Source organism: Octopus bimaculoides, chromosome 14 (genome assembly GCF_046866305.1).
Source record: "Octopus bimaculoides isolate indiv1 chromosome 14, ASM4686630v1, whole genome shotgun sequence".
In the NCBI taxonomy this organism is placed as follows: domain Eukaryota; kingdom Metazoa; phylum Mollusca; class Cephalopoda; order Octopoda; family Octopodidae; genus Octopus; species Octopus bimaculoides.
The window spans coordinates 22,020,187-22,036,361 of record NC_142941.1 but is presented as its reverse complement, the minus strand read 5'-3'; the positions used below and the strand labels follow the sequence as shown (position 1 = coordinate 22,036,361).

General features: G+C 34.6%; 1 protein-coding gene across 5 annotated transcripts in view; it reads left to right on the top strand.

The window, feature by feature from the left end:
* The window catches only part of LOC106875078 (uncharacterized), a 97,897-nt gene that overhangs the window by 65,846 nt on the left and 15,876 nt on the right, over positions 1–16,175 (top strand). For 4 of the 5 annotated variants that reach the window (XM_014923047.3, XM_089362504.1, XM_052972749.2 and 1 more), the window contains 4 exons: positions 3,018–3,180; positions 7,771–7,927; positions 10,832–10,958; positions 12,125–12,367. In XM_014923047.3, coding sequence (XP_014778533.2) covers positions 3,018–3,180; positions 7,771–7,927; positions 10,832–10,958; positions 12,125–12,163 — 486 coding nt within the window. In that variant the 3' untranslated portion in view covers positions 12,164–12,367. Of the gene's footprint in view, positions 1–3,017; positions 3,181–7,770; positions 7,928–10,831; positions 10,959–12,124; positions 12,368–16,175 lie in introns of those variants that run through there. The other variant, XM_052972750.2, reaches the window with a different exon arrangement.

Below are 16,175 nucleotides of genomic sequence, written 5' to 3'. Positions count from 1 at the left end.
TCTTATTATAAGGAAGGGCCTATAGCTTTTTTCAAGGTTTCCTGAGTGTTTTGGCAAAATGTCTGTTTTGTAATTCATTTTTTTTTTTATTATAGAATGATTTTGGTTTACACATTGTTTAGTCCATGCCTAACATTCTTGCTACATCTGTCTCTCTAAATCTTTGTACTCTAAATGTTTTTTTTTTTCTCCCATTTCTTTGATTGATATGTGTCTATCCATAGAGCAAAACATATCAATCAGTTCACATTTCATTTTTGTGGTCTTTTATGACTCAGCTCATTTAATCAATTAATTGTCAGTATGCACTGCCATGTTATACAGTATTATTACTCCATCTTTTACTATGATTTGGTGATTATGTTGGTACTAGTCTTTGTCTTAAAGTGAACACCTTGTGAGTGTTTTATCAAATACTCCAGTCACTAAATATATATCATTCACGTTATATTTTGTAAAATTCTTTTTTCTATAATAGTCATAGAAATGACTGTGTGGTTAAGAAGTTCTCTTTGCAACCAAATGGTTTTAGATTTGGCTTCATTGCACAGCATCTTGGGCAAGTGTCTTCTACTATAGCACCAGATTGACCAAAGGTTTGTGAGTGGATTTAGTAAACAGAAACAGAAAGAAACTTGTTACATATATGTATACATGTGTGTACCCTTGTCTTGACAATGCACATTAAATGTCGACAAATGTCACCAGCGTACAAGCAGTGTCATCTGTTTGGAATCTTCAGTGAAAACATGCCTGGCCATCATGTTGTATATGTTTGAAGAATTAGAGGGAAATATTCTCTTGCTTGGAAACAGGTGAGGGTTGATAACAGGAAGAGTGTCTAGCTACAGAAGAATCTGCCTTGACAAATTTCGTCTGACTTGTGCAAGCATGGAAAAGTGTACATTAAAATGATGATGATTTGTAAATTTAGGTGTGGAGGTATTAATTCAAATTTTGTATGTATATTTCGTGTGCAAGATTCTTGATGTGGATATGTGTGTTGAAAGAAATACAATTAAACCTTGGGAGAGGCATTATGCCGGTAATAAACACACACACTGGTTCAGTCCTTTATTAATTTATATAGTTTTTTGTTAAATTATTTCATTGCACTCTTGCAATCTCTTCAGTAACTTGTCTCTCCACTTCCATTTATTCATACATTCAAAATAAATGGAAGTGGAGAGACAAGTTACTGAAGAGATTGCAAGAGTGCAATGAAATAATTTAACAAAAAACTATATAAATTAATAAAGGACTGAACCAGTGTGTGTGTTTATTACCGGCATAATGCCTCTCCCAAGGTTTAATTGTATTAATTCAAAGCTATTACTATAAACCCTTCCAGTGTAGTTTTCAACTTCTTGCTACTTTATGTATTGGTGTATTCTTTGTATATATATTATGATATATTTCAGTTTTAAATCTTTTTATCTCATCATAATAGAATATACTCTTTTTCTTATGGTTATTGTTGCTGTTTTTTTGTTTTTGTTTACTTGTTGAGTCTGGAAGAAGGGACAGTCCCTAAAAAAGGCTACTGAACTTTATGTAAACTGTTCAATTCAATACCTGCAGGGAGAAGATTCCAGAAGGCTGATGTTCTAGGGATGTAAGACTGTGTATAGTGGTTAGTATAGGGTGGAGGATACAATAAGAATGATGAGAGGTGGAAGGACAAATGAGCCAGGAGTGCCTGAGTGACAGAAGTACAACAGCAGCCATTTCTGATAAACAGAGACTTTTATTATAGCAATAGGTAAGACAGAGAGGAAACAGCATGCTGATGGGCTAGAGACTGGAGTATGTCTGTGAGTGCTGCTTCCAAAAGTTTTTCTTCCATGTATATATTTTAAAGTACTTTTCACACTGAAGTTGTATCTGGTTAGGATCAAATCAACATAAATCCTGTTGTAGTTATTTTACTATGTGGTCAGAAATTTCCTTTTAACAGCCAGAAGTTATTCATAGTCTTAGTGAGTTTATTTTCTGCTGTTAACAATGTTGTATCATTCATTCATCTGCTCTCTCTCTCTCTTCCTTCTGATAGTTGGTGTGTTATCATCCTCTTTTTTTCATTATCTTTCTTCAAAAGTAGAGTTAATTAATTCTTCAATGATAAGCAAGCAGACAAAAACTAAAAGCATTCTATACTGTGTAAAAACCATACCAAAACAATTGAAGTACAATGCAATCCGCAGATCCTTCAGATCTTGCCAAAATATCCAACTCTTGCCTAAATCAAAAATGGACATTAAAAGATGATGACAATATACTTCTACTTAAATTGTTCCATAATTGCATATCTGACTCCTAATTCTTTAACCATGTAAAAATTGGTGTTTCCTTGCATTGGTATCTTATCATAAAATTTGATTCATCTTAAAATTCATGATGTTAAAGTTATATAATATAAGCCCTCTGAGAGAGATTATTGCCTGCATTTTATTCTTGGCATTTAGTGAGGCCTAATATTTAGAGAAGTCATGAAAGCTTTAGGTGAATGTTGGTCGTGTTCAAGGGTAATGTGAGGCAATGATGTTTTCTTGATGTGAGTAGTGTTTGTGGTGGGGGTTCACTGTTTAAAAGATAAGATTGGTATGGCCCCACAGGATGCTTTTATGGTCTCTATGGAATCAGTACAAATTTGATGTTTGGTATCTAAGCTGGATGTCGATGATACATAACTGGAGAAGATTAGGAATAGCAAATCATATCCTCTAGGTTAGAATGGATATTGTTGGATGTGATGACGAGCAGGTCATTGATGTATAAGATGTTTTTAAGGTCTCAACTCAAGGACATACAATTATTTCTAGTAGTAACTCATAAAACAGTGATCTACCTCTGCCATTATGCTTTGTAAGGTGATCACTACGAGATGGAATTTACATTGTCTGCTAGTAAACTGTATTGTGATACTCATTTAGTGAGGGCTTTCACATGGACACATATAACAGGGTTACCTTGGATTTATATGTACTAACTGCATGTTGACCCTCTTCTCATTCCAGAATGTCAAAAAGTCATATGAGAACCTTGAGACATTAGTGCCGTTGCCATGGGAAGCTGTTTACTCCAGTGAACTTGAGAAAGAGTGGCTAAACAGTGAAACCTCTTTAAACAGCAGCAGCACTGTACAATTACCAGAAGGCAAGGAACTACATTTAAAATCACGTGAGTCATCTTTGAAGTAACATGTATTTATTATGCATGGTGGCTGTATAATTCTGCTTGTTTTATTTTATCTCATTGCTGTCTTGTTCCATACCTATTTATATGACAAATATCTCTAGTATATGCATATGTGTCTATCAACTTGGTCCACCCATATGGTGTAGAAGTTTGTCATGGATGAGGATTGCTTAGATGTATAAATATTTTCTAAAGTACTACATATATTTCCAACCAGAAAAAATCTGAGAAATATTCAGTGATTATGAATGAAAACTAAATAGATTTCCTATGTAAATATGTATATATAAGAAAATTAATAAGAAAGGGTTGAAAATGCATAAAATTTTTATACATGCAAGAGTGGCTATATAGGCGCAGGAGTGGCTGTATAGGTGCAAAAGCGGCTGTGTGGTAAGAAGTTTGCTTCTCATCCATGTGGTTCCGGGTTCAATCCCACTGCATGGAACCTTGGGCAAGTGTCTTCTATAGCCTCAGGCTGACCAAAGCCTTGTGAGTGGATTTGGTAGATGGAAACTGAAAGTGGCCAGTCGTTTGTGTGTGTGTGTGTGTCCACCGTCGCTTGACAACTGGTGTTGGTGTGTTTACATCCCTGTAACTTGGTAGTTCAGCAAAAGAGACTGATAGAATAAGTACTAGGCAAACAAAGAATAAGTCCTGAGGTCGATTTGTTCAACTAAAGGTGGTGCTCCAACATGGCCACAGTCAAATGACTGTAACAAGTGAAAGAATAGAAGAATGTGTATTTATGACTTTTTAACACAGAAGGTAAATATTTTTATCATGTATTTATATATATATGAAAGTAAAAATACAAAAATGTTTTCACTCTACAAATGCTTTCATATAACAGTATTACTGAATAAATTTTAGTGCATGTTGTAATCAGAAGAGGTTTTGCAGTTGAAGAAATATCATGTGAGTGTGTGTTTACATGTAAGCAGAAAAGGTTTGTCAATGTTCTACAGTGTAAGGATCAAAGGCATAAATTGTTTTGGATTGTAAGGCAGTGTATCAGAAAAAAATCATGTTATTGTAGGAGAGAAGTGTGTTTATGGAAGGGTAATAGTTCCTTGTTCTTCAGGGTTTTAGAAAGAAAGAGGTATGGAAGTGCTATTTAGAAAGACTACTAAATGTGGAGAATGGATGGGGAAAAGGTAGAGTCTTCTTAATGTGAACCCAACAGCAAATCCATCCATTCTCATTGACAGCAGAGTGATAGACAAAGCAATTAAGAATATGAAGATAGGTAAAGTCTCTGGTCCATCAGAAATTACTGCTGGAATAAAATATGGCCTAGTCACTTGCATAGTTAATCAGTTTGTACAGGGAGGTATCATGCCCAATGATTGGTGTAGCAGCAGCATAGTCAACTGTTACAAACATAAAGGAAATACATTAGAGTGAAGTAATTAAAGAAATACCAAATTACCAAGTTCTGAAAGTCATTGAAAGTATCATATCTCGATTAATTAGGAAGAAAGTTAACGTAAATGAGATGCAGTTTGGTTTCGTGTTGGGGAGAATGTACTACTGGTGCACTCTTTACAATTTGGTGACTGTAAGAGAAGTATTTAGCAAAAAGCAAACTACTGTATTTTGTCAACCTGGAGAAAACTTTAGACCAGATGTGTCTTTGGGCAGTCACTGTAGAAAGTCTCACCTTATTGATAGTGGGATGCTATCGATAAGGTGAGAGTTAGCAATGCATACAGCAATGAATTTAATGTGCAAGTTGGAGTTCATCAGTGTTCAGTTATCAGTCCTCCTCTTATTTATCATTGTTCTTCAGATCATAACAGGAATTTAAGGCTGGATGCCCATGAGAATTCCTCTATGCTGATGACCTTGTTCCTATAACTGAAACTGTAATTGAAGAAGAAAGGAAATTCCAGGTGTAGATGCAAAACCTGGAATCACAGGGTTTTAAAGTTAACTTAGCAAAGACTAAAGTTCTATTTAGCAGGAAAACAAGCAAGATGCTGATCCCTTTATATAAATGGCCCCATTCATCATGTTGAAGAAGTGTTAGTAGAAATTCCATATGGTGTACTCATTGCAAACTATGGTTGCCTAAGAGTTGCAATGGGATCACAGGAAGGTTAACAAAGTAGGTAGAATAAACACTAAAAGCACATAGGAAATAGATTTTTTGAGGATGTTTTGGAAGAGACATAAAGGTAGTAAATAGTTTCTGTTGCCTAAGAGATGTAATTTGCTGCAAAGGTAAGGGGAGTAATCTGAAAGTATAATTGTTAGAATAGCTGGAGAAAGTTCAGACAACTATCACCTCTGTTGGTAACAAAAGGCTTCTCTCTCAGAGTGAAAGGCAGATTGTATGATGCCTATGTACAAACAGCAGTGCAGCATGATTATGAAACTTGGTGTGAATGCAGACGTGGCTGTGTAGTAAGAAGTTTGCTTCCCAGCCCCATTGTTCTGGGTTCAGTCCCACTGCATGACACCTTGGGCAAGTGTCTTCTACTATAACTTCAGGCCAACCAAAGCTTAGTGAGTGAATTTGATAGACAGAAACTGAAAGAAGCCCATCATATGTGTGTGTGTATTATATATGTATAATCGTGTATGTTAATATATATATATGTTCACATGTACATTGTGTGTGTGTATTGGGTTGGATCGAAAGTGCATACCATTTTTCAGTTGGCAGCATTTAAATACGATTTCATTTCTCACATAACAGAAGCATATGACAAATATATATATTCTGAAAGGCAACATTTCATCACATGTTTTTACATTTTTCTTATTGCGTGGATTATTGATTTCTAATGTTTTTATGTTAAAAGTGAAAATAGATGAAAATGAGATTCATTTTCATCATTTGATGCTCTTTTATTTCTGAGATGAAAAAAAATGCTGTACAAACAGCAAAAGAGATTTGTGCAATTTATGGAGATGGTGTCATAGCTAAGATTACTGTTCATGAATGGTTTGCTAAGTTTAGGAGTGAAAATTTTGTGCAAAAAGACTATGTATGTTCTGGCAGACCTACAGCTATTGATAAGGACTCAATGCTAATCAAAAGCAATCCAGGTTACATGACACAAGACATCACCGAGATACTCCACATGTAGCATATGCTCATTTCAAGGCCTTTAAAAACACTTGGATGAATTACTATGATTTTTTAATGTCTCATAATTTAGCATAAAAAATTTTCATGGCCCACATTTCCATCTACAACACCCTGCTCAAATGCAACAAAAACAACCCATTTTTGAAAAGAACAATCACAGGTGATAAAAAATGGATTTACAGTGTGGGAATGTAAAAAAGGTCCTGGAGAAAACGAAATGGACAACCTTTATTCACCCTGAAAGCCTGTCAGTATCCTGGCAGGATTGGAAGGGCATTGTGAACTCCTTCCATAAAATCAAACATTGAACTCAGACAATTTTTTTCTAATGAGAAGCATCAAGAATTGGCCATTCAAAAAAGTGTCATCTTCCTTCAGGACAACTCCAGGCATTACATCTCCTTACAGACCAAGCAGAAATTGGTACTGCTTAGCTGAGATGTTTTACCTTACCTATTGTACTCATCTGACCTTGCATCTTTGGATTACCATTTATTTCAATCCCTACAAAATTCTCTTAATGGGAAGAACTTCAATTCTTTGAAAGACTGTAAGATCCATTTCAACTGCAAGTTCTGGGAGGATGGGAACATGAAGTTGCCTCAAAGATGGCGAAAGGTAGTGGGACAAAATGGGATATATGTGGTTGAATAAAGGTATGTAGAAATATCTAAAGAATGTTTTTGAATTTTATGTAAAATACATTACAAACTTTTTCCATCCCAATATATGTATATATATATGTATGTGTCTATATATTATAGGCCTCTTTCATTTTCCAACTACCAAATCCACTGACATGGCTTTGGTCAGGCAGGGGCTATAATAGAAGACACCTATCCAAAGCGTCATGCAGTGGGACTGAACCAAGAATCGTGTGATTGAGAAATAGACTTTTTAACCACATAGCCATTCCTGCATATACACGCATATATAAAGTAGGCTGAAGCTATAGTGCTAGTATTGAGACCACAGATATAGTTGAAGAATATCTGCAAGTTTTAATCTATTGAAGTGCTACAAGTGTTAAGATTCTGTGAGGATCATCCAACCCATGTCAATAAAATGATGATGATGATATATATAATATGACCGCAGCCACTTGGCTGAAACACATAAATAAAAAAAAAAATAAAAAAAAAATACATACACTTTTATTAAAGCTGAAAAATTCTTCACAGGCTGTTACTCATTTTCATGCTACCATTTGTCAGACAGTTGTGATCTTACCATCTGATCACAACTGTCCAACAAACAGTAACATGAAACACTTGAATAACATTTTGTGAAGAATTTTCCTGCTTAAATAAAATCATATTACTCTACCTTCAGTATCCAAGTACTATTTTTTTTTTGCCTTGTTTTGCATGTATGTGCTTACTCATGTGTATATATATATATATATATATATATATCCATATGTGTATAATGGTCTTTTTATATTTTGTTTGCCTTCTTCGCTTTATTTTTAGGGTCCATAAAGAAACCTTGCAGCTTTTTCCTGGAGGGAAACTGCCGGCGCACTGAATGCAAGTTCTCCCATGATATTTCTACCATCACCTGCAGGTTTTGGGAGGATGGTGAATGTTTTAAAGGGGACACTTGTCCATTTCTACACGGCTATTATACGTGAGTTATTCTTATGAGTTCCATCTCTGTTATCATTGTGGAAATTGGTGTGACGTGACACCCTGAACATTGCCGAAAATCATTATCACTATTATCTCAGCCTGCAACTTATGTCTCAACACAAAACTAATGAGGAAGCTTCTACATAATTACTCGACATACTAGATGTAGTAGCTACATTTTCTCAAATAATACTCTACTGAAAGACACATGAGATAATATTGTCTTTGATGCTTTGTCTGAAAAAAAATACACTCAGTTGGGGCTGATCTGGTACTAACCAGTATCAAAACATAAGCACAAATTTCTCTCACAAGTTAAGATGAGGAGCTTATAAAGAAATTAAGGGACTTACTTGCTTGATGTAGAAGCCAAATATCTAAGAAAATCAACTTGTCTTCTGCAAACTTTTCTGTTTTAAATGCTAAATATGAGCAACATGCCTCACAGGAAAGATATGCTAGTTACAACTCAACAATACTCTGATCAGCTATTTCCTTGTAATGACAATGAAATGTGAACTGTGAATGAGGACATGTGAAGACTAGAAAGAATGTGCAATGTCAGTGTGTACATATGACAAAGTGCAAATATGTTGTTGAAAGAAAAATTGGGCATAAAGAGGAATCAGATGTAGTGTGGTATGGAGATAACAAAGGACCAAGATGAGTGGCAATTTGTCATGCTAGAGAAGGCTTGTCCATCTCAGCAAAAATAGGGGGTCCTAAATGTATATCATCAAATGTCTATGCCCCTGCACTCAATCTGTACGAGTCAAGCCTTCTCCATAACTCATCTTTATATGTTCACACAGTTCTACCATAACTCAATGTCACTGAGGTGGGTGGGTCTTCTCCAAAATCGTATATCACCAATTACCTTGATCCCTTGTCATCTCCACTATGAATTCAAGGTCCTGAGACCAGCCTTCCCTGGCTCTTCAATCAGCACATTTGTCCCGTGTCTTTCATGCACATTCAACAAAGCATGCTTGCCTTATTTCTTTCTTGAAAGCCCATGTCTAATACTGTACAGTGTGAAACTGGCATTGTCCTAGCCTTTATGATCAGACTTACCAGCAAACTGGTGCTGCTTTCTTTTACCATATCCAAGAGGAAATGAAAGGGTAATTTGCCTGAAATGGAAATCAACTGTAACTGTTTTTAGTGCCTATGCTCCTACAATGACAAACAAACAAAACAAGGAAGAGTTTTATGATACACTACATTGACACCTGAATATTATGCTAACAATTGATAAGTTGCTTAATGGGGATAGTTTACCAAACATGGGATTCACCCCAAGGTAATTTGGGAAAAAGTAATATTAATTCGACTGGACAACTTCTACGTGAACTATGCACCAACTATAATCTAGCTGTGACAAACATCTTATCTCAGCTTTGTAAAAAATGGTTTTACAGCTGATACCATTCTCAGTGAAAGTGATGGCCTCTATTGCATACTCATTTGACTGCACCTGAGGTGACATCCATAACTTCTGGAGTTGTAACTGGAGATGGCTCTCTGGAAGCCAGCTGGTCTGTTGCTTCAAATGCTAGCCTTTCCAATTCTTCAGGACAAAAGGCCCTCAATAGTTCTTGTTCCCATATTAATAACAGCTGTGGGCCTTTTTGTACTACACCATCAATCTCATACTTTTTGTTACTGCACCTTCAACTAGGCAGAACTCCAATATGGTCTTGTGGTTTTCAGGTGTCATTTGGATTTGCAACATTGATTAACCATTGGGACTTGACCATATCCTTTATATTTCTTCTGCCTCACATACTAGGCTACAAGGTGTGTCTTACTATTTTAGCCTATGTTTTAGCTGATTTCTCAACCCTTTTATGTCCTGTAAGGCTTCTTCCAGTTGCTGTTTTGTGAGTCACCGGAATCCTCAACCATTTTTTTAAAAGGCACACAAATTAATTTATAATTGACCTATTCTTATATGTAGTTTTTAAGCAGGGATTGTCTGGAGTGATATTGTATTCCCAAAATAGCCCTTTTTCAAGGAAATTCCTCATGTCCATAGTTTCCACCAAGCATGTCATGTGAGCAAAACTGACTGAATCTGTAATGTTCTTAATAATTTGGCTTAATTAATGCAGCAAGCTGGCAGAATCGTTAGCACACCAGGCAAAATGCTCAGCAGCATTTCATCAATCTTTATGTTCTGAGTTCAAATTCTGCCAAGGTCAGCTTTACCTTTCATATTTTTGGGGTTGATAAAATAAGTATCAGTTGAACACTGGGGTCAATGTAATCAACTAACCCCCTCTCCAGAATTGCTGGCCTTGTGCTAAAATTTGAAGCCAATATTTTGGCTTGATGTCATAGGCGTTTGTATGTCATTGTTGGCAGTTATGGACAAAAGAGATAGCATTGTTTATACTAGTCATGCTCACAAGGGAATCATCATTAATAGTCAGTTTATTATAATGTGCTTGTCTTTATTCATAATGTTTTCTTGCTTTCCCTGTTTGCAGTTGGCTTAGTTCTACAATTTTTCCTTTCAAGGGCCCATGGTTCAAAATCTTTTACTTCCTCTTTCCCTTTTTTTCAATAGACATCATGAAACAAATAAACTATCTAAAAAAAATTGGTAAATGTCTTTTTCTATCAAACTGGTATGGGTAGACTCCAAGCTTTCTGAAGTTGTAAGCAGGTGATTTAAATTAAAAAAAGTCTCTTCTATGTGGTAATTATTCTTTCTTTCAAGAGTGACTTGAAAACATTTGACTTGGTTAGCAGTGAATAATAAAAACAAAAAATTGTAAATTAACTGAAAATTTTAAACTTCATTTTTTGTGATGTATTATGAAATGTTGAACTGCATTTTATTGAAATAATCACTAAATTCTCCTTCATTTACTCTCAAATTGTTTATCCATTGCAGTACTGCTACTGTAACATCTTCAGCCACTACTGCAGCAGACAAGTATGAAAGTGCAGCAGTTGGTAGTAGTTCTGAAATTGCTTCTTCTAGTACCGTGAAGGAACTCTCTTTCCTACCTCAGTCTAAAGTAAGTAGTTTTGCCTTACACCTTCAGCAGCAACTCTGCATACATAGCTTACATACCACGGTCCAATGTAATTTGACAAAAATATTCTCTATGGCCCAAGGAAATTTATGGACTAGTATCTAATACAGGCTTCTTGGTGTTGCACAGATGAGAGATAAATCTCCTCTAGATAAGTTGCTGGTCTATTTTAGCTAACATTGCCAGGGAATCTGATTTATAGCTAAACTAGATAAATGTAGGAAAACATTTTTGGTTATTCAATGTTAAGCTCACATGAGCTTATGCTGTTGGCCTTAAGATTTCTTTAGTAAATTATAAGAGGTACACCTAGCAAAGATGAAATAAGCTAAATCAAGCCAGTGAGGAAGCTTCTTGTTAGCACTTGGGCTGGTAAAAATAGCTTCTAAATCTGAAATTAACATATTGGCCGATGTAATCTTAGAAACAACATGTATGAAAGAAAAAAAAAAGATGGTCCCAGCAAGAATGTTTTTATACTGTTTTAAATATACAACCGAAATACACAACAAAACTTATCAGTGGATGTGTGTGTGTGTGTGTGTGTGTGTGTCTATTTCTAGTTTAGTTTAATATTGGTTTCAAATTTTGGCTCAAGGCCTACAATTTCATGGGAAGGGGTAAGTTGATTACATTGACCTCCAGTGTTCAACTAGTACTTATTTTGTCAACCCTGAAAGGATGAAAGGCAAAGTCAGCCATGGTGGAATTTGAACTCAGAATGTAAAGACAGACGAAATGCTGCTAACAATTCTGCCAGCTCGCCACCTTCAATTGAATTTAATGTAGAAGGTTAAATGACTCAGCAATCAAATCACCAATAGTATATTGCAAATTGAGGGCTTTTTAACTATTCTTTTCCTTTCAGTATGTAAACTTTTACATGAAGTTAAATATACATCATCATTTAACATCATTGTATTCACCGTTCAAATCCCAATGATGTCCACTTTGTGATAAACTCTACATTAACTAACTGGACTGATTCATCTGAATATACTACTATCCTACTCTTACAAATATTAACACTCTGGTTAAACGGAAAAAATCATCGTTGGTGTTTTGTTCTTAATTGCTATGTCATTTAGAGAAATATCTGTGTATGTCAGTGAATAAATAAAGCAAGTGCTGTTTCTGTTCTGTTACAGGTGACCGACAACCCAGCCAGCAGTCAGACATGTGTCTGAGTCATGAAGTGTTTAGGAACTGTGATGCAAATGTAACCATAGACATTGTTGCTATGGCTGGATGTAAGAAGATGAGATGCAAAGTTGAAGGATACTCACAATGTCCCCAATTCCTTTTCCTCATTCTTCTGTAACTTCTTCACCCATCTGTTGGGTGAAGCCCAATAGATTGTCTTTCAAATAAATTATATTTATTTAACTAAATATAAACATACACATGAACAAATATTATGTGTATGTGTGTGTATATATGTATATATATGTATATGTATATATATATATATATATATACACACACACTCACACACACACACATACATACATATGCACACATATATATACATACATATACATATGTGTATGTGTTTATAAATGTATCTATGTATTTGCATATATGTATATGCATATATATTGTGTGTATGTATATATATTTTGTGTGTGTGTGTATATATATATATAATCTCATTGTGTATTTGTGTGTGTGTGTGTGTGTATATATATATATATATATATATATATATATATATATCGACAGATATAATGTATATATGTATGTTTATAGATATGTGTAAAACTGTAAATATAATGTTATATGTATATATACATGTGTGTGTGTGTGTGTGTATATATTATATACATATGCACATATATATATATGTATGTGTGTGTGTATATAAGATGTATATACAAATTTTATATAAATTTCAATCTTACTAGCATATGATTTTTTGGCCTTTCTGTGAGCTGTTCACTATATATTAAAATACATATGTTATGTATATCAGTAAGTATTAATGTCTGTGTGCATAAATATATGTATGTATGAGCTTGTGCTTGTATATCTGTGTTTGTTCATGAATTTCTGTTTATTATATGTTTATGTATATAAATGAATGTTTACATGTGTGTTGTTTGTGTGTTATACACACACTGAGAGGTATGTGTACATATATATGTATGTATATACATACACCCGTGTGTGTTAAGTCTTGGAACTATGTTTAAGTAACACCATTGACATATATACACATACTGTAATTTTTGGATTGTAATATATACAAAGTTCCAATTAATCATTACAAGTGTATGTGTGTGTGTGGGCATAATTATATGTATGTGTTTATATGTGTGTATGTGTATAAGCTTAAGTATATGTTCGTGTGGTTGGGGTTGTGTGAATGTGTATTTCTGTCCTGTACATGAAAGGATACTCACCTACAGGTAATGTGTCTTGATGCTCTCTCTAAACCTTTTGTCCTCAAGCTCTGAAATGTTTCTGTTTTTTGTTTTGTTTCCCCCCCCCCTTTTCTGAGAAATTCTTTCTTAGTTGAAAAACATGTATTTCCAACAGCAGAGGCATCCATTTGTAGCACAATACCTTCATAATTGGTAATCACCTAACCCCTGCTACCATGTGTCTGAGTGTGTGTTTATATGTATATATTGGTATATATGTATGTGTGTATTATACATGTGTGTGTGTGTTTGTATATGTATGTATATACATGTAAATGTTTATATTTACCTGTATATATATTTTTATGCATGTGTATGCGCATATATATATATATATATATATATATATATATATATATAATGTATGTGTGTATGTTAAGGCTGTTTGCCAAATTGTAATATTTGGCTTATGTTTGTAAGGTTGTTTTGATTCCTGCAATGTGCAGCATGTTGTGTCCCTGAGCAGGACATGTCATTTCATGTTGCTTCAGTCTATTTAGTTGCAAAATTGTACCAGCTGAATGCAGGCCCAGCTCTCTCTCTCTCTCTCTCTCTCTTCAGTTGTCGTAACCTTCAAATTCCACTGAGCCATGATTGGGAGTGCTGAGATAGATGATGTCTGTGTCTACTTGTGCCTACATTGGTACCAAATACGATTAACAGGAGCATCATACATGCTAGTATGTGTTACTTGCTTTCCTGTGACAGTTAAATTCGTGTATGTATGTGTATATCTATCTACATATAGTAGGTAAGAAGTTGCTAGTATAAGTATAGAATTAGTGCTCAGAATTGTCAGATTCTTAAATTCCAACATTCTAATCAGGGCAAAATAGTCCAACAAAACAAGAGTTGGCTATAAGAAATACATAATCCAAGCAAGTAATAAAGAGTCAATGTATGGATAAACAATTATAGATCGCAAGTATTCATTTATGAGATGTTACATATACATATTCCTTTTACAAAAAGATAAATCTTTACAGCTGTTTCAAAGACTCAGCAACTGGTTGATGCTATAATGCATATTGTGCAAACAGGCATAATAATATTAGAGTTCAATCTAATCACTGTTGAATTTGTTTTAAGTATTGTTAAGAGCATCTTCTTTAGAATTTCCTACTTTTCCACAAATCATGATATGTTTAATAATCACATCCCAAACTATAATCAAGCCCTGCATACTAGTGATTTCCCTGATAAAATATCTTACACCCAGAACACTAGGCACAAAATCATGCTTAAAGAACTAATTCTACACAATAATTGTACTATAACTAATCTTAATTAGACCACTAATTCTAATAAGGTTTTAATTAGGATAGTAATTATGCTGCCAATTTCATAGTCTTTCATAGAAAACACCCCTCTCTTCCTAAGTATAATACTAACAGTTCGCCCTTAGTTATGCCATGACTACCCTTCTGGATGATGGGTTTGGAGAACTCAAGATTCATCTATCCCAGGATCATAACCCACTAAAATATCCAGGAAAGTATAAGAAGTATAGGAGGCATGAGGCTTTTATGGTTTGCACCACTATTTTGTTTACAAGTAAGTCTCATTGAAACTGATCCTCATTATTTCAATGTTCAGTTTTCCATGCTTGCATGTACTTGACAGAATTTGTTGAAGCAGATTTTCAATAGGGTGGCTACCCTTCCTGTCGCCAACTCCCACCTGTTTCCAAGGAAGGCCAAATGTGCTTGCATGGAAGGAAGGAAATGAAAGACACCACTTGTATGTCAGCCACACTCTTTTAAGTCCATTCAGAATACTTAGGTCAATTTGGAGTTGTAGCAGAAGACACTTTCCCAAGGTGCCATGCATTGGGACTGAACCCAAGACCATGTGGTTGAGAAACAAGCTTCTTAACTACACAACCACACCTGTACCTACATGTCTTTCAATATTCGAAGACCACCTTGATGTAAATACCACTCCAAATCTTTCATGTCCACAATCAAACTTTCTTATTCTACCACACCTAATCTTGGATCCATAGTCACAGCAGCAAATAAATGGAAACTCAGCCTTATATAGACTTGTAAATTTTGTATTTAGTGTTACCATAATATTAATAATGGTAGTGGTAGTAATAATATTAATAATGATATGAATGTGGTTTACTATCTTCATAATAATAATAATATATTCTTGAACAACAACAATTGTGATGATAACCATAATAATAGTAATAATGATATTAATAGCAAAACCAACATCATTCACATCAGACATGGAAATAACACCCTTACTGGAGATATGAATAAGAAATGCTCCAATATCAGCAACAGCATTAAGAAGAAGAATCCCAGTTGTAATAATTTTATTTACAGTAATTGTAATCTTATATTATAAAAGAGAAGCCGATCTTCATCTGACTGTCCATAACAACATGTATGTAGAGGGAGGGAAGAAGGGGAGAAATCAACTGGGGAGGTAACCCTTGTCACAGCATATGTTTAGGAGAGGAGGAGAAAAGTTGTTGAGAGAGAGAGAGTGTGAAAGATAGATAAATAAGTAGACAGGTAGTGTTGTTACCAAAATAACTAACAAGTTTTTATTAAAAACACAAGAATTTTAAGTGAAAGTCTGTCAACACAACGCAGACTTTAAAATAACTGTATGTATAATATATAGTTATTATTTTTGTTGTATGTTTCTGTATGTCTTTCAACATATAAACAATGCAACACAGACTTTAAAAAAATACTTTCACTATAATGAGAAGTGGTTATTGTTGAGAGAGAGCGAGAGAGAAAAAAAAAGAAAC